The 22,558-nt window shown below is 42.4% G+C and overlaps 1 protein-coding gene across 3 annotated transcripts in view; it reads right to left on the reverse strand.

The window, feature by feature from the left end:
* PHACTR1 (phosphatase and actin regulator 1) overlaps window positions 1-22,558 on the reverse strand; it is a 306,934-nt gene that overhangs the window by 20,613 nt on the left and 263,763 nt on the right. For all 3 annotated transcript variants that reach the window (XM_069008087.1, XM_069008088.1, XM_069008089.1), the window contains exon 12: window positions 814-869. In XM_069008087.1, coding sequence (XP_068864188.1) covers window positions 814-869 — 56 coding nt within the window. The remainder of the gene's footprint in view (window positions 1-813; window positions 870-22,558) is intronic.

Raw genomic sequence — 22,558 nt, forward strand, 5'->3', positions numbered from 1 at the left:
TTTGAAAATTGTCCTGGAAACATGTATTTACTAACTTAAAAGGGGAACAACTCATTTCTTTTGTTTTCTGTTTCCAAAGTAACAGCAACAATTAGATCAACAGCTTTTTTTTTTTTTTAATATTCAAACCACCTCCATGCGAGTAAAGAAACTGCCATTTTCTTCCTGCTCATTCATGAGGTTATGAAAGCTGGACTCAGTCCAGCTTCCCTTGAAGTCAGTGGCAATGTATCTGCTAACTTAGTTCAGGACTTCTAAATGGTATTTTGTCCCTTTAAAATATCACATGCTGAGAATCTACCAGCAAATTCTTGGCTGATTTAAAGGAAGAGTTTCAGGGGAACATTTCAGGGAAATAACCCTGAGTCACACCGGATTCTTTTTTAAATTGAATAAAGGCTCCAGCTAGTGTAGATTGCTGTGAAGATTTTTAGGAAAGCTAATCAAGCTATGCCCTAATGTCTTTACTAACTTACAATGGGATGCTCATCTATGTAAGTGCTGCATAAGGGAGGCTTTTCAGGATGACTGACCCCCTGTTTGGAATGTCATTCAGCCTCTGGGGTTTTTTCTCCATAGGTTGTTTATTCTTGTAAATTTACTGACTCTGATTTTAAAGAACTGTTTCTGCAGATCTAGATGTTGTTGCAGACTTCCACTCTTATTTGCACTTATGATGCCCTTTATTATTTTAAATTACTATTAGTGATGCTTACACAGAATAGTTGATATTAATAAAAACCACCAAATGTATGTGAAAGCTAACCCAAATTATCTGGCTTCAGGTTAAATGTCAGCAGAATCAGGACTTACGTTTCAGTATGTTCCTCTGCTCCAATTCTTCAGCAGTTGGCCTCTGGCTCAGTCGTCTGCGAAAAAAGTCCAAGATCAGTTTTTGGACCATATCATATTCTCCTCAGTTCTCTGTCTTGAAGAGTTACTTTGGGGTGTGAAAGGCAGAACAGAAAGCACTGACACTGCTCCATTATGTACTTGGAATGCCCAGACCATGCGTGACACACACCATGCTTCGCTTTCGCAGTTTCCTCTGTTTCCAACCCACGAAAGACAAAATATGTTATGTCATCTTAGGCATGACTCTCCCACCCCTACCCCAGGCAGAGCTGCTGAAAGCTAAGCCACACAGATGTCTCCACTTAATTTCCTTCCTTCCATGCCTGCTTCCTGACTTGCACAAGTATTTCTAGCTAGGATCCAGCTAACCCTCTCGCTGCCCTCTTGCCAGCCTCCTGACTGCACCCCGTTTGTTCACACAGTTTGAACACACAGGCACAGTCCACAGAAAAAAGAAGGGACTGTTTGGCAGCACTGAGGGCAGAACAATAGCAGCCCTCCTCCTCCTCACCACACTCACTTCCCTCCTCCTTCTCTTGTGGCTTTTATTAAATCCTATATTGAAGGATCAGTGTGACTTGCTAGTCAACCTGTACGTAACAGGGTCACAAACCCCACAATCTAATTACAAATGGGGACTCTGTACATAGGAATGACCTGAATATTCAGAATACAAAGCAAGCACAAAAGGGTCTTTGCAAAACAAAGTAAACCAGAGAGATGACATCAGAAGTCAGCACTGTTGGGCATCCTCATACTCTTATCCGAGTCAATGGGAGTTTTGTCAATGATACCAATGACAGGACAGAGCCTTTCCTTCCTTCAGACTTGGTCATTCTGAGACATTTCCAACTTGAGAGCCCCAGTCTCTGCCAGCTGGACCAGTTTCCCTGCACGTTACTGGGCACTGATAAGAAATGATAAGAATGCTGCATGGCTTCATCTTCCGCAATGAATGTTTCCCTGACCCTGGGCACAGCAGCTCCCTGAAATGGAGCTCGCTCTGCAAGGCTGTACGAGAGATGTCTGACAGTGCCTCCTCAGCACACAGGGGCTCAGCTGCTGCTGCACACTCATCCCCAGCCTTCTCCAGAGCCAGAAGCTCATTTGTGTGTCAGTTCAAGACCCCTGCCCCTCACACTGTGTGCAGAGCACAGGGCTGAATGAAGCAAAAGCAGTGGGTAGGAGCCCACCTCCTACACCAGCTCTTTGAAGGCAGAAGCTTTACAGGCACCTGATTTTACAGTCTGAAGACTTCCACCAGCAGAGGTGATACCAGCCATATGTCCTTTGGGGGCACTTTACACCATGAAAGCAAAACAGCAGAACACAGCCCTATTTCAGTGTAGAATTTGGAGTCAGGAGCTTTGTCCCTTTCTCATGGCAGATTGAACATTTATTTCATTATAAAAGTGTTAAAAGGGACAGAAACTGATCCTTAATTCAGAAGTAAAGAATGTCTGCAATGAACTTTGAAGACGGAAAGAGCTACTCAAGTGCTTGCTATTACCATCTTTAAACTTTTAGCTGTTGCTAATAGGAGACTTTGTCTTAGACTACAAAGCAATTAAAACTACTTCATTTGTAGCAGCACATGAGAACCAAAAAGAAAAAGTTGGTACTCTCATCCCCACCATGTGTGTCTGCAGGAATTGTCTTATAAATGTTTTCAATCCCTCATGCCATGATGCTTTTCAAGAGGATGGATCAAAGGGATGTTCAGGATAAACTCCAGACATCCAGCATGTGGATGGCTTCTACAGAAGCAAACATCACAGTAAAAGGAAAAAGAAGAAAAAGCTCCGCAAAAGGTCCTCCCCTTTCCAAGAAAACAGGGATTGAAGGACTCAGATAACTGTTCTGTCAGGAACAGTTCACACTAGGACATTTCTAACAGAAGGAAGAAGTTTTATCTTCCTAGAGAAGTGATTTGCAACAAGGATCAAGTCTTCCATGTGTTTAGTGAGGTACCTACCACGAAGTACATGCATTTAAACTAAGCTTCTAACCCTACGTTACCATGTCATTGCTTCCACGCAAGAGGACAGAGATTTCCTCCAAGTATGCCCTTGTTATTATATGCACCTTCTCCTTCTGTGCTGCTCAGGACCTATACACCATGGGATTCTTCCCCACAGTGTCTGGTAAGGTCCCTAGCAAAAGCCAACCATGTTCCCCGTCAAGAACCAGATTACTTTGTAGAGCCCATTATCCACTCTTTTCAGTCTGCAGAGTGCTCCTGCCTAAATGGTGACCACCATTTTTAAGTGAAGCACAGAGGAAAAAGCCATGACACTTTGGATAGATTCATTCACGGATTATCAATCACTTCTGGAGTTTTACAATCCCAAGAATTTTTAATAATGTGATTTAGGCAGTAGGAAAAGCTAAGGTATCCTTGTAGTGGAACAAAATCTTAATTAGTCCTTACAGTGCAAGTAGTAAAGCAATGCTGGAGGATGAAGAAGGTCACGAATAGAAGCCGTGGAGGTTTCTGGCCTCCAATACCACCATCTGCTTTCATCTCCATGAATTGCTCTTATATTCCCATTACCATCATCCTTTGGGACCGACTGAGCCTGCTCCTGCTCCTTCATTGTAAGTCCCTCCTTGATGAGCTCTTCAAACAAACCCAGCCCCTCCCATAGCCCTTCCCTTCCAAATTCTCACAATTACCTCTTTTCGTGGCCTCTTGCTCATTTAATTTAATTTCTTCTCATGCTGTTACAGTGACTTCTGCCCCCAAACTATCGGGGCTTTACAACCACCTCCACCAGCTGCTCAGAACAGCACCATTTTAGCTCTGTTTTCTTGCCTCCTAATTTCTAGGTTTGCCAGATGTTGAACAGCTGTTAACATCTCTGTTACTCTTTCAAAATCTTGATACTAGTTACAGATAATGTAAATCAAGAAACACAAGCAGCTCTTGCTTTATTACTATGGCTGCAAAGACATGTTTTTTTCTTTCACACTGAATTTCAGTACACCATCTCCAGCATACAGCTCTGACATTGGCAAACACCAGTGGTGATAGCTCCCCTCTTCTGCCTTCCTTCCTGTGCTGCCCAGAGTAAAAAGTTGTTAATGAAGCCCACCTAGCTTGCAGAGGTTGATTTCAGTGGTTTGATTGCTGGCTTGCTGCTGGGCCTTATTTAATTTAATATCACAGGGGCTGCATGAGGCAGTCAGGAGGCCACAGGTCAGCAAAAAGGTGTCTCATTAGCAGCACAATCAGAATAAATGGGAGAAAATGGAGGTGAGGAAGGAACCTGGTGCCATGGCAAAGAATGGATCTGCTTGTGCAAACTGTAAGGATGGAGTGGGATGTGTGCTGCTGCTGTTGATCAGAAGGGTAACTCCAGATGTTTCATGAAACTGAGTGCAGGTGTCTAAACAAGGAACAGGCGAGACAGACCTTAACAAGTAACCACCTCTAACAACACTTTCTGTATTTAAAATCCCTTGTGTAAACATGCCTGACCTTCACTGTGCCATCCATACAGTTCTGCAATATGCTTCAGGCATTCAAGAGGACAGGAAAGTTTTTTGTAATTTGTGCCTTACAGTGTATTGCTTGGTTTACACTTCATACGTTTTTGCAATATTGATTACAACAGTTTTGCAAATACACTGTGACAAAGGTTTTACTACAAAGGAAACCTTCCTAAGACTTATAGTGATGTAAGGAAAGCCTTGCTAGGATTTCACTGAAAAAAATCATATCCAAATGAGATTGTCAGTGCAAAATAAAAAGTTTGCTCACATTTACAAAGATAAACTCAACAGCAAAGCAGTTTTCTGAATTAATTGCCTGCATGAACAAATGCACCACACTCCTTGTGCTAGACTATAAGAGCTGAGCAGTTCTTCATGAGGACAGTGTATAGTGGGGCTTATTTTGTTGGGAGGTTTTATTTTTTTTGTTTGTTTGCTTGTTCTTTTGAATTTGCTCTGGGCTGGACTGGTCACATTATGGCGGATGAGTAGGAGTTTGGGGCCAGAAGGGACAATCATGCAAAATCAATTGCTGTAGATCTAAAATATTGGCTGGTGCGGGTGTAATCTCTTCAGGGAGCAGCAGGAAAGAAAGGCAGCATTTTTGCTGATGGATGCTACTGTATGGAGCTTCCCCAGCAAACCGAGAACTCAGAATGAAAAGTTTCTGCTCCATGTGTCAGTGCTCTGCAGATGCAATAGAAGGGAAAACATCTCCTTGAGCACAACAAAACACTTAAATGAAGTACACAGTGATGCTTAGCCTGCTCTGCAGTGTGGCCATTCCCTGAGGGTTCTCAGGACAGCAGCCAACCCATTGTGGGGCCTCGGCTCAGATTTTTGCAGCCCTTTGTCTGGCAGCACCTTTGAATAAAGATGCTCCTGGCTGCCTAGGCTGTCCCCTACCAGGACTCATGGATTTTCTCTCCTTGATCTCTTGCTTTGCTGTGGATGAGTTTCAAGAAAAAGCTGGTTCACGCCATCCAGCTTGTTATGTGAACAGGATGATGTGGGATATGTGTTTTCTGTGTACCAGGAATTAATCTTTGCCTCTGTCCAGAGGACAGGAAAATTTAAGAGCTTAGCGTGGGGTCATACACAAGTATGATGGCTGGATATAATACAGGGCTTGCCGGAAAATGATTCCCTACACACTTGCCAGGCTTATTAACTGTGAGTGTTTCCAGACACGAAAGGCAGAACCTAGAAGCTCTCTAGTGCTTAAATGGTGACATCTGGTGTGTGTGACCCATGAGCAGGACTGGTGGACATGACAGGGCCCACAGCAGTATGGCGAGGTGTCCAGAATATCCCCGAGGCATCTCTGAGCCAAGTCATGCTCACACAGTTGCTCCTCATGACTTAAGTCACCCTGATGTAAAATAACGTCTGAGCACAGTGGGGCATAACCTCTGGAGCAACTCCTGAAATTGTTCTGTATGTGAAAATATCTTTAATCAGCTGTGACTGGGCTCATACTACCCTAGACAGTGCTCTAACAGAGCAGTAAATCTGAGCTGGACATGTGAGAAACCAGCTGCTACAAAGAACTACTTTTCACATTGCTCTTTAGCTGACATAAGTGAGTGTGACTGAAGCCAGTAGAACTGCACTGATTTACATCAGCAAAATAATTCCACATGAGGAAAATTCAATGGGAGTAAAGTGTCTTAATTTACCTTGCCTTTCCAATAATAATAATGCTGATAGCAAAGCAGAATTGATGAAGTAAAGGCTGTCAGGGGCTCTTTGCACTCCCATGACACATACAGAAAATTTAGAGAAAAAGGGAGTAGAAGAAAATCTTGTATTTGCTTCTACCAGTTAACTGTTAGCAGAGGGCAGGAATAAACTACCTCCTTTCCTTACATCACTGCACAATGAGCAAAAAATCACTGTAAGCCTGGAGGTCCACTTTCTCTGAAGTGTCAGCCCAGATATTGCCAGCCAGCCTGTAGAGTCTACAGAGGACTGTAATTCTCCTAAACAGGATTTATAAAATGGGATTAAATACAGTTTTATCAATGACTGAATAAATTGAAGGCATATTAAATAGGAAATCCCTACCCAAAGAAGCAAGTGTAACAATTTTATACCAATAAAATTCTTGTACTAGAGTCCATTAAAATGTTGGCTAATCTGTAGGATTATCACTTTCTTTAAACTCACTCACAGGTAAGTGTAACAAGTGTCCCGGTATCAGTCAGGATAATACGCTTTATAACTCCTTTTCCTGAGAAATTAGGGCAATAAAACCATAAGGAGTGTTTGCCACGACTCAGCTATCATGTATTGACTGCTCTGCACTTCCCTGTTGTTTTAAAATATTTAGCCTCTGGGAGATGGTGGTGCTTCTGCAGCTATAAAGAAGCCGGTGGCAATGACTAAAGCAGACCAACGTGAGCTAAGATGCCTGTTCATCCCTAGGAAAATGGGTGAAGCATCACTGTGACAGAGTGTAGCAGAGAACTAGTTAGACAATTTTGGTAGGAGGTGTTTGCTTTGGGTGAAAATCTAAAAAATTGCTAAGTGTCAGTTGAAGATAAAAGTACTTTCTGACGGTGCCTTACTGGCAAGGTACTACTTCTGCCTTAGTATCCCAACATGTTCCCTGGACTGGACCATTTGATCCAGGATAGCTGCAACAGTCCCATATCCTGGAGAAGAGAGGCAATGCTTTTGCTCAGCATTAGTGCACTGCAAGAAATACAGAACAGTCTGGAATGTGAGCCAACCAAATTACAGTTCCCATAACACATCTGCAGTTGTGGTTCCAGCTGGGCTCTACAGGAAAATCAGATTTACAACTAAAATTATTCAGACTTTAATTCAGGCTCTAAGCAGTCATTTACTACCCCCCAAAATTATCCTTATCCCAGACTTGATTTTGTGTTGAGAAACAGCTTCAATATAGACTTTAAAGCTCCGATTAGCCTCGACTGCAGTGAGGATTTTTGGGAAAACTAATCAGCAAATTTTCTGCTTGCTCAAGCATCTGTGCATAGTGAAAAATATAACCAAGCTGGCCCTTTGTTTAAAACTCCTAAAAGTGACCAATTTGTTTTCCCATTATTTAGATCATGTGAATCTATTCTTGAGTCATGGCTCAAATGATGCTGTTTTTTCTGTTTCAGTTCACTGAGGGATTGAATTATTATGATTTTGATTTATTCTTTGGAAAGTTACAAGCTTCCCAAGAAAGAACTGTCTGCCCAGAGTAGGTCTCCTGGGAAAAGAGAATCATATTCAAAATGCAGATTTTGACAATTCATTAAGTTTGCATAAGGTTAAAATCTTGTTCATCATATACGGAAAAAATTTCTTTAAAATACCCAAATAAAGCAGAATTATCTTGGGCCATGATGTCTGTATTTTGTTAAAAGAAATAAAGCAATGACTAGATAGCTCTATAACTCTGACTAGAAACAGTGTGAATAATGACATACACAAGTCATCAGTCTTCCATTAGACCACTATCACAATGCAGACACCTGCGTTTTCCCAAGGAATCACTTCATTTCTTTTCCAAAGATAATGCCAAGCAGTGACAGACACACAAATTCAGATTTTGGCCCCCATTCAATAATACTAACTGCTAAATGCCTACTGGTTTGTGGAACATTGCAAGATCGTGCCTCACACCTCAAGCTCTAAAATGGAGCCTCCTCTGTTTCATTACTGTGCTGTTCCATTAATGTCAAAGCTCTCAGCCAAATGCTGGCTGTTCACATAAAATATGATCATGTAAGTTTAAATGATCTTAAAAAAAGAGACATGGCTGAATTAAGATCGTTATACCACATAGGCTTTGCAGCATTATTTCTCAAATCTCCTATCCCTAGTCCCAAGAACAAAATATCCAACAACTGCAGTAGACAAGCAAAGAACAATCCTTTTTAGAAGAGGGAATTTACTATGTATCTAATTCAAGAATGTATTTTTGGAACAATAAAAGTGGGATATTTTTGAGTACTAGAAATCCGGAGGGAGAAACGTACTAAATGCTGGTTGAAAAATCTAAAGCATGCCAGAAAAAACAGATGGATGTTAGGACCCATTGTAATGGAGAAAAAAATGTTCTAAAACGTTAGCTATTGTCCTTCTGTTGTCTCTACAGCATTGTGAGAAGACACTTGCTTCACCAAATGTAATAATATTGAATTAAAAGCTGATTTTACAAAGCTACAGAGATCATAATTCACAGTTCAAGGTCAATCTATGAATGGCTTGAGTAAAATGGCACCAAAAATAATCAATCTGAGCTGAACAGATATGCTTGCTGCCTATAGACATTATTGAATGGTTTCTTTTAAAATCTCTTCTCTCTACAGTAATGTTGTTTTGTCTCTGTGAACAAAAATACTTACAGCAATGAGTCTTTAAAGATACATTTTTGAAGTAAAGATCTAGAACCTGAACCTTAGGCCTTAAGTTTTAGTTGCCTTACACCTCAGAGCAAGTTTTTTTTTTTTCTGGTTAAATTGTTTTCCTCCAAACACTGTTTTTTGACAGCTTCTCCTACCAGCTTCTGCACTTACTCAGTTTTGAAGTGCAACCTTGTATTTGGAAGATCTGTAGGAGACCAGATCACCAGTATTATATTTGCAAAGGTGTTCCCAGTCTCCTGCTGCTGAAGGGTTTCCTAGAGTATCCTATGAACCACCCTGCCAAACAAAAGACCTGGGTTGGGGGCCCAGACCCCTTCAGCTCTCTATCACCCAGCCAAGCCAGCTGTGACTGGAATTGTGACACCACCGTGGTATTTTTAGCAACTTGGATTAAACAAATCTGGGGTGTCTCTCTAGTTTCCAGCACACATGTGCTTCTTACCATAAAAGTTATACTCTCAAAAGCAGAGGCATCTCCAAGTATGAGCCAGAAGAGCAGAACCCCCTTCTCTGTTGGAATTTTCCCCACCCTGGCTCTCAGTGCTCAGGGAAGCTTGGATGTTGGAATGTATTTCATATAGGAATAAAGCAGTTATTCCTCTGTGTATGTGGCATGGCCTTGGGATGGTGACAAAAAACAATGCTTTAGGTGGGAAGAAGTTCTGTGGGACCAGGGAAGAAAACATGGAGGGAGGCTGAGGGATGACAATGGAAGTACAGCCCCACTCCCCAAAGCTCCTCACCTAAAGCCTCAGTGATCTTTCCCAGCAACACTCTCTTCTAAGGATCCCCTTCTGAGAAATCTGCTGTCACAAACTTAAATGCAACCTATCCTGAGGAGCAGCTGCTTGCTCTGAGGAAAGGTTGAAGGCTGAAACACATCATGGAGGAACCATCTTCCCTACATTTAGTTGAAGATCAAACCCCATGATAGACCTCTGTGGACCACAGTGGCTGCATGGTGTTATCTATGGACCACAGTGACCGCGCATACCCAACCCGTGCATCAGCAGGTATGTTACACCTCTAGCACTGCCAACACGCAATATGTTTTAACAAAAAAAGCAGCAGCATCACCTTATCTTCTTATTCACATACACACTAATACAACTGTACCCTAAAATATCAAGCCACAGACATTTTAAACATGCAAACAAATAAACCAACTTTGCTTGGCAGTCCAAGTAATCTGTGACCATCATGGAAAATCTCAATCCAAAACGTAAAAAGCTGTTCATTTTAAGGAAGGAAATCTGGGTGGGGAGCTTCACCAGCTTGCTGATGTCAATCTCAACATACACATGGCCAACTTGATAAAATCTCCTCTGTTACTACAGCAGCTACAGACCACTCAAAGAACAGAGAGAGGAATTACCATAGAATGGGTTGGAAAGGACCTTAATGATTATCGAGTTCCAACCTCCTGTCATGCACAGGAACACCTTCCACTAGACCAGGTTGCTCAAAGCCCTATCCAACCAGGCCTTGAACACTTTCAGGGATGAGACAACCCCAGCTTCTCTGGGCAACCTGTTGCAGTGTCTCATTACCCTCACAGTAAAGAATTTCTTACTAATATTTAATCCAAACCCACTGTCTTCCAGTGTACAGCCCTTATCCTATCCCTACATGCCCTCGTAAAATGTCCCTCTCCAGCTCTCTGTCAGAACCCGCTTCAGGCACTGTAAGGCTGCTCCAAGGTCTCCCTGGAGCCTTCTCTTCTCCAGGCTGAACAACTCCAGGTCTCTCAGTCTGTATCACAAACTCCCTGACCACATTAGTTTGTTGTAGACCATTTTACCAGTGCCAGCATGAAGAAAGGCAAACGAACAATAGTGCAGAAATAAAATTCATCTCCAAATAGGCACTTTACACTGGTAATGTCCAAAAAAACCAACTTACACACTTTCTGCTAAATGAATCAAAAGCTAAAATGCTCAGTGACTTGGAATAGCCACAATATAGGAACTCCAAATAAAACCTTTCATAAAAGAAGTTGGCAGTGTTAGCAATTCAAAACCATGATAATTCAGTTTCTAGTAGAAAAGATGCATAGGAAATAGCATGGTGCCCATACTTTGTCTTGTTACTGAAGTGGAAAATTCCTGGAAGGGAACAAATTTGAGAGCTTTAAGAGTGACTAACTATTTTGTGACAGAGGGATTTCATATCCCCAGATTGTGAGGTTTTAGATCCCTAGACTTCATGAAAGGCAGGTGATAAATAGCAGCAACTTTTTACAGAAGGGCTGTGCCTAAAATTTTCACTTGAAGATTAAGAATTAGGACTGGCTGAAGTGCTTGTGACAAACACTAAAATTGCTGGATGATTGAGTTCTAGAAGGTCAGAAACTATCTGCAAGGTGAGGTCAAACTTAGTGAGTAGTTTCAGCTGAAAAAAACCAACTCACTAGACATACTTTTCTTAAAAATAATAAAATTTAAAAAGCATTAAAAATGCACTGGACAATATTTAATTCTGACCTGAAATGTTTTCAGTGTGTAATAAAAAATTAATGATGCCTGTACTTGCTATTTTTAGTCAGTTTTCCCTATTCCACTTGTTAATTATTTTGTTCCATTTGAGTACCAAATGCAAAAAATCCCTTATTCAGCCAAGTCCAGTAGACACAACTTTCTTTCCAGTAACTGCTGCAGTGATTCCAAGCACAAATCTACTGAGGTGGATTACAAGGAGAATTCTCCCCAGCACCTGCGTTGCAAATTTCAGTGCAGGTGCCTTGGTCAATCCTCACCATTTGATGCGATACCTGCTGGTCAGACCCGGTCTTTGCATATGTTTTACAACATCAATTCTTTTGTATCTGCATCACCAACTGCACATTAATTTCTTATCTTTCTAGAGAATGCCATGTTTCACCACCCTATCCAGAAATCTGCCCATTGTACAAATTCCCAGCTGGTGTGCATTTAACACCTTCATTGCCAGAGCCTACTTATGCCTCTGTGCATTAACAGAGGTCAGAAATAATTTTTTTAAAATCCTAGCATCTCATGGAACATCAATGAAAACATGCTGCACCAGAGAAAGAAAACAGCAAAGATGTACAGCTTTAAAAACAAAACCAGAAGAAATTATTTACCTGGTTAAAATTAAAAAACTCCATGCCTTGGGAAACCACATATTTATTATATTGACAAGATATTAGATATGATTATGTCACAGTCATATCATTGCCTTTTGGTTCAAATCTAGTGGCCTAAAATCATGACAAAATATTTTTTACTCAGGAGAATTCTTGTCCCATCTGCCTTTTCTTCCCTTGCAGTTACTGAGATGCACATAATTACCTGGAAGCTAAATTTGGACCAAAAAGTGATAAGCTTTTTTTCTGTTGTTGCTTTGTATGTATTTCCACAGCAAAACAAATGGAATGCTATAAAGAGGCTTATCACATCAAATAGGGAATTAGCAGCGGGAATCAATAATCTCCAAAGTAACAAAGATCCTATTTCCAGGCAAATACTCTTAACTTCAAAATAAACAACCCCCCCCTTGTGAAACAAAAGACTTCCAGAGGGACATTCAAACCCTCTGTGCTATGCTGAACAGGCTTCAGCCTTTCTCTTTGTCCCCTGCATAGTGTGACATCAGCTTTTTACACTTTCTCCCTGAAGTTTTGAGGGCCCAGTTCACCCCCTACTGAAGTTTCTCCACTCTCAGTTTTCCGACTAGCGTCAGGTGCCTGTACTCTTGCCTGCACATTCCCCTGTTCCACCTGACACTTTATCAATGTGAAAACCTGCTTCATTACCACAATCTAGCTGCTGGGGTGATACCAGTATTCTTTAGACTATTTTTTTCTCTAACTAGAGGTGATGTTAAACTATGGAGGGGGAGGGAATGCCCAATGACATCTTCCATCTCCCTTACATAAAATGGGAGAGAAAACTATTCTTGGCCCTGTTGACCTAAAGAATAATTTCTCCTTTACACTTCAGACACTTCACTTCTTACATCCCATTGGGAAAGTGTTGTAGATATCTTCCCTGTGATATTTCAAATGAGGGTGCTATCAAAATCCACCTTTTTGCAATTGTTTGCCCTTGAAAGAAAGACTGCCTTACATCAGTGACTGTTTTTTGAGCTCCTTACTGAATAGTTATGCAGCTGGCATTCAGGCAGAAAGGCTGAAGAGAATTAATATTTAAAATACTTTGTACTCAAGACGAGCACAGTATGTTTGTTCATGGCTGCTGACATGCCATAGGAGAAGCCTGGATTTCCCTGCAGGCCACACTCAAATGCCAAGACAGAAATATCTCGGTCCTGGGCATTCAGTGCCCTGGTTTTGTGGCATATGCTTGTTTTCTGTATATCTAGCTCCAGTGATGGCAAGAACAGGGGGCTTGGAAAAAGGTAGCAAAGGAAATCATCACAGGCACCCTGACAAAAATCCCTTCTGAGTGTTTACTGATGATGCACAAAGTGTTCATAAAACTGGGAACTGCACCTACTGCTATGAGAGGCTGCAGATTGGACTAAAACATGTGGGCTACGATGGCCTGGGCAAACAAACACAGTGCCTACCTCCCAGTTCTGGTCAACTTCTTTATTAGTTTAAAACATGCAATTTCTCATTCATCCACACTGAGCTGAAGTAAAAGGATACACCCTCTCAGCCCTCCTTCCGGCCCCAATGGCCACAGCCGCGGGGACTTGTGTGCTGCTTTACAGGCATACTGAATTTACATCTGTACCCTATAGTTTATTGGGTGGTAAGCCTACTCTCATCACTGGAGATTATCTAGTGCTAATAACAACTTTGCTCAGCTAATGAACACCAGCTGCTAAGAAATGGGAGGCGGGGGGAATGTCTCACAACTACTACACTCTGTCAGCTTTTCAAACTCCTCTGAGCAGTGTTTTCAGCAAAATGTGCATTAAATACACACTTCCACTCTATTTTCTTCTTTGGAGACACTGCTGTACGATGCATTAGTGGAGATCATCACTGCTGCATAGATACCAGGCAGCAGCACTGCAGGCTGTCTGGGATGCTTCTGAGAGGACCAAGCTCCCAATTCCCCAAACTGAGAAGGAACAATAATTTGCTGATTCTTGTCTCTGAATTCACCCACAGACAGAAACTGTTGAAGGCAGATCTTAAGGTTCTGCTTCTGATAGAAAAGGAGAAGAGTGCTATACGAGGGTGCAGGGACACTGAAAACTCTTGGAAGGGAAACTGGAACTCAGTTTGGTTGGTTTTTTTTTGTTTGCTTGTTTTTTTTTTTTTTTTTTTTGCTATGTAAGCGGTGGACTGAGGGGATGGGGAAGTGCAGGGCTGAGAGTCTGGAGTTGATTTCTATGTGAATGCAGTATGTCTGTGAGATGTTCTTGCTTAGAAACTGAGTCCTGGTAACTTTTTCCATAGAGCAGAACACAAGGAGTTTGGTCTCAAGGGCTAACCCCACACTCTTGGGACTGAAGTAAGCTAGAGTCTACATGTCCTAGATGGGCATTTGTCAGAGCTTGTGACCTGGCTAAATTGTCTGTGCTGGCCCAGCCATTGTGCAATAACCCAAATCAGAAGAAATTAGTCAAGCATTGCAGCAGAATAGGTTTATGAAACATATTCACAGAAATCTTAGACTGCAGAGAGTGAAGGGAATCAGAATTTGGGGAAGTCTGTGACAGAATTTGGCCAAAGGTACACAAAAAAACCCCAGCCAACAATGTCATACACTTCAAAAGCCAAAGATGTTGCTAATACACGTTGACATTGCGAGTTCTCTTGATACCTTGTGCTATTGCAGAATGGTTTGGCAGGGATCTCTGAAGCCCATCTGATCCAACTCCTCTGCTGAAGCAGGGCTGCCTAGCACTGGGACTGTGTCCAAATGACTTTTTGAATATCTCCACAGAGAGAAACTTCACAATCCCCGTGGCCAACCTGTGACAGTGTTTGGTCACCCTCAGAGTAGAAATAACGTTTCCTGATATTCAGAAGGAACCTCCTTGTTTTGTTTATGCCTGTTGCCTCTGGTCCTGTCACTGGGCCTCACTGAGGAGAGCCTGGCTCTGTCCCCACTGTACCCTTCCTTCAGGTATTTGTACACATTGGTAAGATCCCCTGAGCCTTTTCTTATCTAGGCTCGACAGTCCCAGCTCTCTCAGCTGTTCTCCACAGGGAGGATGCTCCAGTTCATCTCCATCATCTTCGTGGCCCTTTGTTGGACTCTCTCTCATATGCCTGTATCTCTTTTCTACAAAGGAGCCTTGATGATCCTTGTAGGTCCCTTCCAACTCAGAATATTCTGTGATGCTGAGCCAGAAATAGACTACAGCACTCCAGGTGTGGCCTCACCAGTGCTCACTAGAAGGGAAAGATCATGTCCCTTGGTCTGCTGGCAATACTTTTTCAGTGCAACCCAGAATACCATTAGCCATTTTTTTCCCCCACCAGGTTGCTGGTTTATGTCCAACTTCATGTCGTCAGAACTGCCAGATCATTTTCTGCTCTCCAACTGGGTAGCTCCCAGCATATATTGGTGAATGGGGTTGTTCCTTCCTAGGTGCAGCAATTAGCACACTTTGATGAAATTCATGAGACTTTTGTCAGCCCATTTCTCCAGCTTGTCAAGGTCCCTCTGGATGGCAGCACTATCCTGCAGCGCATCACCTGCACCTCCCAGTTTGGTGTCACCAGCAAGTTTGCTGAGGATGCGTTCTGTCTGTCATCCAGATCATTAACAAAGGATGTTGAAGAGGACTGGACCCAGAACTGAGCTCTTGGGGTATACTGCTAGTTACTGGAGTCCAACTAGACTTGGGGTACCACTGAACATCAGCCTCTGGACTGGATGGCTAAATGGATTGAAAAGTCCGAATGGCTGCGCCCATTCTTGGGCACCTGAGCAATCTTATGGGAGACAGTGTTGAAAGCCTTACTGAAATCTACACAGACATTATCTACTACTCCCTGGTTGTCTACCAGGTCAGTAACTTCACTGTACAAGTTCATCACATTGATCAAGCATGACTTCCTCTTGTGAATCCATGTTGACTACTGATGACTTTTTTTGTCCTTTACGTGCCTGAATATGGTTTCCAGGATTAGCTGCTCCAGCACCCTCCCCGTGATGAAGGTGAGGTCAACTGGCCTATAATTCCCTGACTCCTCCTTGAATAAAAGAGTGACATTTGCTTTCCTTCTTGTCTTTGAGCACTTCTCCCAGTTGGCATGATCAATCAAAGAAATATTAAAGACAATAAGGATGGCATTGAATATTTAGTAATGCCGGGTCAAGTTCATCCTTTCAGGTATCCTTTTATGCTGAATAGTGAGGCAGCACTGCTCTCTGGAAGATTTTAACACATGCCCTAATTGTTAAAACATGACATGTCTAGTGACAAGTGCACAGAACTGAGAGAAAGGCAAGGTACAGTGATGGGCAGGTGGGAGAATCAAATCTGAGGCAGTCAAGTGTGCAACAATCAGGGAGGATGCTGAGACAAGTGAGCTGTCATGCCTGGTATTCCTCCAGTGATGCCTTGCATCTCCCCATCTCTGTCTTGATACCTGCTCCAAAACCCTTCAGACTGAGGCCAAGTGCTGCACAGTACCTCAAACAAAGGTGAGGTGGTGGGGGGCTACTAGCACTACTGAAATAGAATGAGAAATAAGACAGAATAAAGACCTGAAGAGAAGAATTAGTCAAGACAACAGGAAATAAAAGTACCTCCCAAAAATGTGTCATATATGATGGTTGTCAGAGGCAAAAATCCTATCTTTCCACTGCTGAGCCTTTTTTAATCTGTCATGTCACATTAGAAAACATGAGGGAGCCCTTTGCTGGCATTAAACAGTGCAGTGCAAAATGCTGGCAGCTCTTCTAACTGCAGTAGACTATTAGATCTTCTTTGCTAGTCTAGTCTGAAGGGGAAGATGAAATGGATGGTGGAATATCACATGGCTCTGTGATGCTTGCAATTGCCCAGAACTCTCTATCTCATCTTTTATGTCTGCTCAAATGAGGGAAGGATGAATGGTTCTGGCACAACCTGAGAGTAAAGGACACCAGGCATTTACACTCAGTTGTTAACCAGGAAAAGGTAGAGTCTCAGGGGCTGTTCTGGCCTTGAAACATCAGCCACTGCTTTCCCTGAAAGGAGCAGAGGAAGGTTTTGGGATCAGATGGAGAATCCCGTGATGGGGAGATGTAAAGGCACCAGACTCTTCTCAGAGAAGTTGCTCCCCACTTTGAGACTGATGTGCAGCTCCAAACAAATCCGTTCCTGTCAGAGGGGTTGCCTGCCCTCTTTCTTTTATAGCTGAACCTTGAATATTAAAGCTTCCCTGGGGCAGGGAAGTCCTTGTATGGGGGTGCAGAGTACTCTGGGAAAGCCAGAATTGGAGCAGAGTTTGGGTGCTCCAACTTCGCAGTGCACCCAGAGGCTGAAGGAGCTTGTTTCCCATGCTGCTTGCAGGTTTAGCTGAAGGTGGGTTAGCTGACAGGTCTATGAAAATACCTGCACGGCAGATGACCAGGAATCTTTCCCTGTACCTTCTTTGAGGGGCTCCCAAGGAGAGAGTTTACTCACACTTTATATGTAGCAGCCTTCCAGTACCTTAAGGGGGCCCACAAGAGAGATGGAGAGGGTCTTTTCACAAGGGCATGTAGCAACAGGACAATGGGGAATGGATTTAAACTGACAGAGGGAGAGTTTAGATTAGGTATTAGGAAGAAATTCTTTGCTGTGGGGGTGGTGAGGCACTGAAACAAGTTCTCCAGAAAAGTGGTGGATGCCCCATCCCTGGAAGTGTTCAAGGTCAGGTTGGATGGGGCTTTGAGCACCCTGGCTTAGTGGGAGGTGTCTCTGCCCAGAGCAGGAAAGTTAAAACCAGATGGTCCTTAAGGTCCTTTCCAACCCAAGCCATTCTACAATGACATGAATCTGTGACCTCTTGCATGTTCCCCTGAAGGGTCTGGGTGCAACCAAGCTGACATCTGCCACCCCACCAGGTAACTGAAATCCCTGAGCATGTAGAAGAGATGGGGCCCTGGTCCAGGAGCCATGCCTGTTCCCCACTGAAGAAGCAGGCCGGTGCCTCTGCAGCCCCTGGTGTTTCAGATCAGGGTCCCTGCTTGCAAGGTTAGTTTTTAAATCAAAGCCAGCCAATTACAGGGAGGCAGGAAGACCATTTCTGTCTTGATTACTGCAATAAAGGAAATAGCGAAGACTTTTCCAGCATGCTGAAAAACTCCAATATTCTGCAGGATTAGTAGTCTAGCCTGACAATACAGATGCTTGCTCATAGAGCAAATACAATATATTGAATGCTTATTTTATTAATTATTCATTAACCACTAGTGTTGCTGCCTCCTGAATTCAGGGGTGTCGGTGAAGAACCAGGTTACTGAATTAATCGTGGTGCTAATGTGCTTTCCCTGTAGTTTGCTGGTTTGTTATTTATTATCAGAAAGGCAAGTAATGAATATTACAGGCTGCACACTTAGAGACACACTGATGTGGTCTACCACACATGAGAACACTTCCTCTTCTCTAAAGTTATTAACATAAATGGTAATTTCACACGGTCAGGTCTGAAGCTAAGGACTTAGTTTAATTCCCACATACGGTCTGTGCAGTGCTTGTGAATCCCAGTGCACTGAAAGAGGAGCAAAATTCTTATCCAAACCTGCCTCTAAAAGACTGGTTGCAACATTTCCACACATATGCAAAAGAAGACCCCATTCATCTCTAAGTGATCCTTTTGTTAACACCATGTCTTAGGGGAAACACGCAAAATTCCAACATTACATAATTGTACCAGGCGTAATGGTAAGGATATTTACTTTCTTGATACATTTGTCCAAAAGACATTTAGTCCTACACAAAACAAACACAAACATTCAATCTTATTTACTCCTCTTCGGAAAGGCATCTCTGTTTACACACATAAAATAGCCTGCATGTGAAACTCCAGAGTTTCTGGATATAGATGGATCACCATGCACACAAGTCAGACTTACTCCTTTAGAAGTCCTGCTGTACTCACAGTAGCAGCCACAGTGAATAGATATGACCACATACATAAACACAGTTTTTTTAATCCTGACTTGGATCAGCTCTTAAATACGTTTGACCACTTTACAAGGATTGCCTCTGTTAAATCTCCTGCACATGTGTTGCTAAATAGGCCAGAATACCCTGAAGTGGAGGGGAAATGCAAACTGTAACTTATGAGAGAGGTTAAATATTTTGCTCAAAGAGCAATTTCTCCATTTTACAATCATCAGACTATAAAGAGAAATTTATTCCTGCCAGTCTGCTTCTTTTATCTACTTGTACTCCTACCTGATTTGTTTCCTTTACAGAAATTACAAGGTCATCCAAGCTAAGCAACTGTTGTGCTTGTGATTAACTACCTACAATCAGCAGGTACAAAATATGAAGATTTATGATTAGATTTTTTTAGAGGTGGAATTCTATGAGCTAGATCTTAATGGAGCTGCCCTAAATTTGTCACTATTAACCAGCAAAACAAAAAGACAAACCCAACAAATAAACCACCTTTGTTTTTAAAGCTAGAATATAACATTTTGAAGGAGGTTCTTTCTTGCTTGTGTTTGTTTCACCTGTTTTTATTAATGCCATTCTTTTACTCAAAAGGGAGTACTGCATGGACTCTTGTTTACTGGAGAAATAAGACTATTCCTGTTACCAAAATATGTTACTCTATTACTGCCACAAGCTTTATTTATATCACCATGAATTATTTTGCCCAGCAGAGAAATGTTTCCTCTTATATAAAAGCTGACAGTAGTTTGACAACTAAAAGCAAAACTGCAATCAATTTGGGGCAGAAAACGAACGATACCACACCCCACCGAAACTGCAAAGGAAATAAAGGTAGATTTAATATATTTGTCTCAGCTGTGTTGACAGCCTGAATTAGACCTCAAATACAGACTGTGTCAGGGGGCTGAAGACTTTGGGAAGCATGAAGGGGAAATTGTAACCCCATAATGCATTTTGTCTTGACTTCTGCAGAGAAAGGATGGGAGAAACAGATGTTGCAATGACAGGGTGGTGTGACTTGCACTGCTTCCATGAGAGTAGAAACAGGAACAGCGACAGACCCCAGGAATAACAAATTCCTTTCTGGGCTGGTGACATTTCTGATTGAAATGAACTTCTGACATGACAAAAACACTTTCCATTTCATCAGTGGTCACACAGGTGCCTCTGGGGAGACCTTGCCCTCAAATGCTGCTCCCTGCTGCCTGTTGCTTACCATTAAAATCATCCCTCTCCTCAGGACAGCATTTCTCCTTCTTTATAGTAGCATAAATAAAATGACTCTGCATGTTTGGAGCTCCATCTTCTAACACGGAGAGACGCATCTGCCCAAGGACAGACTACATCTACTCTGCAAGGCTTTGCTGCCATAAATAACAAAACATCTGTTGGCCCTAGCTGAGCAAAATTGACGGGGGGCAGGGTTTCATCCCATCCCAAGGTGGAGCTGCAAAGGTTAAGGACACTGTTCATCCCCCAAACCAGGGAGTATGTAGAGGTGATGTGTTTTGTCGTGACACTGTCACGTCCCCTTTCCCTTGACTGCTCCACTGACTTTTGCCATAGCAAATTACTCAGACAAAGCAAACTCATGCTGTTAGCTATGAAATGCAAAACAACCATCAACTATCAAAACAATAGTAATAGCATCATGATGTTAGACATGCCATTTTCTGTGAAGAATGATGTTAGCCATGGAAATTCCTCATAAAAAGGAGGTAAGTGCAAACCATGCACAGAAATGAGGATCCCAGTCCTACTGAAACACAGAGTTAGATGCCTAAAGAGATCTTGGTATTGGGGTGGTTTTTTTGATAGCACACAAACATTGCTATCAATGAGAGTTCGTCAACTGATGGCATGTTACAAAGTTTATAGGCATGTATGTACTTTTTGAGACCCCAACACACCTGAAATAAACAAACAAACAAATAAATATTTGTGTGTGTGTCTCTTTCAGTAGCTTGCCTAAGGTTGGAAAGCTGGTGGAAGATGCAGCCTTTTCGGAGTATTTTAACTACAAAGCCACCTTTCCTTTCAGCAGAGCAGAGCTTACTAGGACACTGAGAACAGGAAAGAGGGCTGACAAGGGCCTTGAACGCCCATCTCCTATCTGTACCCATGCACAGAACCTAGACCAGTTCTGCTCAGAGTATTTATTCCCAGCCCAGATGTGCAATGATAGCTCAGTTTCAGTTTGTCACCCATAAATAATCACCTGCTTTTCCTGCCTTCCTCCTGATGCTAAGGGCAATTTCAATAGCTCCCTTGGGGTTTTCCAAATGAACAGCTTCCTCATGAAGCTTAACTAAAAGGGAAAAATGCCGCTCTCCCTAGGTACCATCGCAGCTTAAACCCAGGCTCAGCCCTTTGCAGTTTTTCTCTGTCACCCCCATTCATGTATCTAGTGCTGTCACATTGTCCCCCCTAATCCAGGATTTAGATGAGCTTGTTTACCACAATCCCATTTTCCGTGTGATTTATCCCCAGCACCCTGCATGCAAAGAGGCAAGCTTCACACACATCTGCGCGTGAGTGCTGCCATCAGGGATGAGCTCTTGCTTTAGGCACTTGCTTTTCTCTCATTAGTGGAAGCTAACAATAAGTGTGAGAATTGCAGACATCAAAAGTAATTAGGAAGAAATTATTTCACGTTACCTAACAAAATGAGGTCTGTGAATAAAGCCTAATCCTGCTGTCTGCCCATTCTTTTTATCCCTAAATGACTCCGAGATGGGAAGGGCACAAAATGCCCTCCACAGCACTGGATGGGGAGCAGCCACAAGGAGATTCAGCCGTGCTCAACGGGGGCCATCATGCTGCCATCCTCTGGCTGAATAAACTCTTCCCTAGTGGTACTGCAACACTGTTTAAAGAATTGACCATTTCAAACAGCTGAATCTCTTCACAGCTTAAATTTTGGTGAATAAAAATGATTGCTTTGAACTATTCAGTCTCCTCAGACCTCTGAAGGAACTGCTGTGTTTTCAATGACTGTGCAAGCCTTGCAGACTGACCCTCAGCACTGGTAATATCTGTCACCTTCATCGTGATGCTGACAGTCCAATCCTCTTCCCAAACTGTGCAATTTTTCTACTCTTCTTTCTAGTATCTGATATGAACAAGTCCAAAAACCTTGCAACAGCCTCATGACATTTTAAAAATCAATGACAATTTTTTATACTTGTGGGAATTCACCAAGTTAAGTCCATCACAGGATTTCCAAGCAGCATTTTTCAGCACAGCTGAAGAAAACGTGGTATTGATCAGGGAATGCATAGATTACCACTCTCAACAAGGTAGTAGGTGACCATCATCTGTCAAACCTGCCATTCCATAAATTTTTATGACTTCTCATGCTACATTTCTCAGTCACAGACATCTCAGTACTATTTCAAAAACATCAGTGGGGGCTATAAAAACACATCTAGCAGGTGTGCATGTCCAGATCTCAAGTGTACTTATTTACAGCCATATGCACACAGACAGTGTCTCTGTGATCTATTGCCTCATGATCCTTGCAATATACTATTTATATTGCTTCAGATCATGACTTTCTGCTTGCTGGTGTAAGGATAGTACCTCATAAGGTACTGTAGCGAATAAATCTTGGGCTATACAAAAAACCAGTGCAGAGCACTGCTGTGTATCTGGCAGAGGAACTTGCCTCTAATTCACTGCTTTAAAGCCACCAGAACATATATAGTGACACACACAGGATTCAGTGGAGCAATCGGAAGAGCATCCCTCAAAGTCATGAAAGAGGCAATAGG

This window comes from Aphelocoma coerulescens, chromosome 2, assembly GCF_041296385.1.
Source record: "Aphelocoma coerulescens isolate FSJ_1873_10779 chromosome 2, UR_Acoe_1.0, whole genome shotgun sequence".
NCBI lineage: Eukaryota > Metazoa > Chordata > Aves > Passeriformes > Corvidae > Aphelocoma > Aphelocoma coerulescens.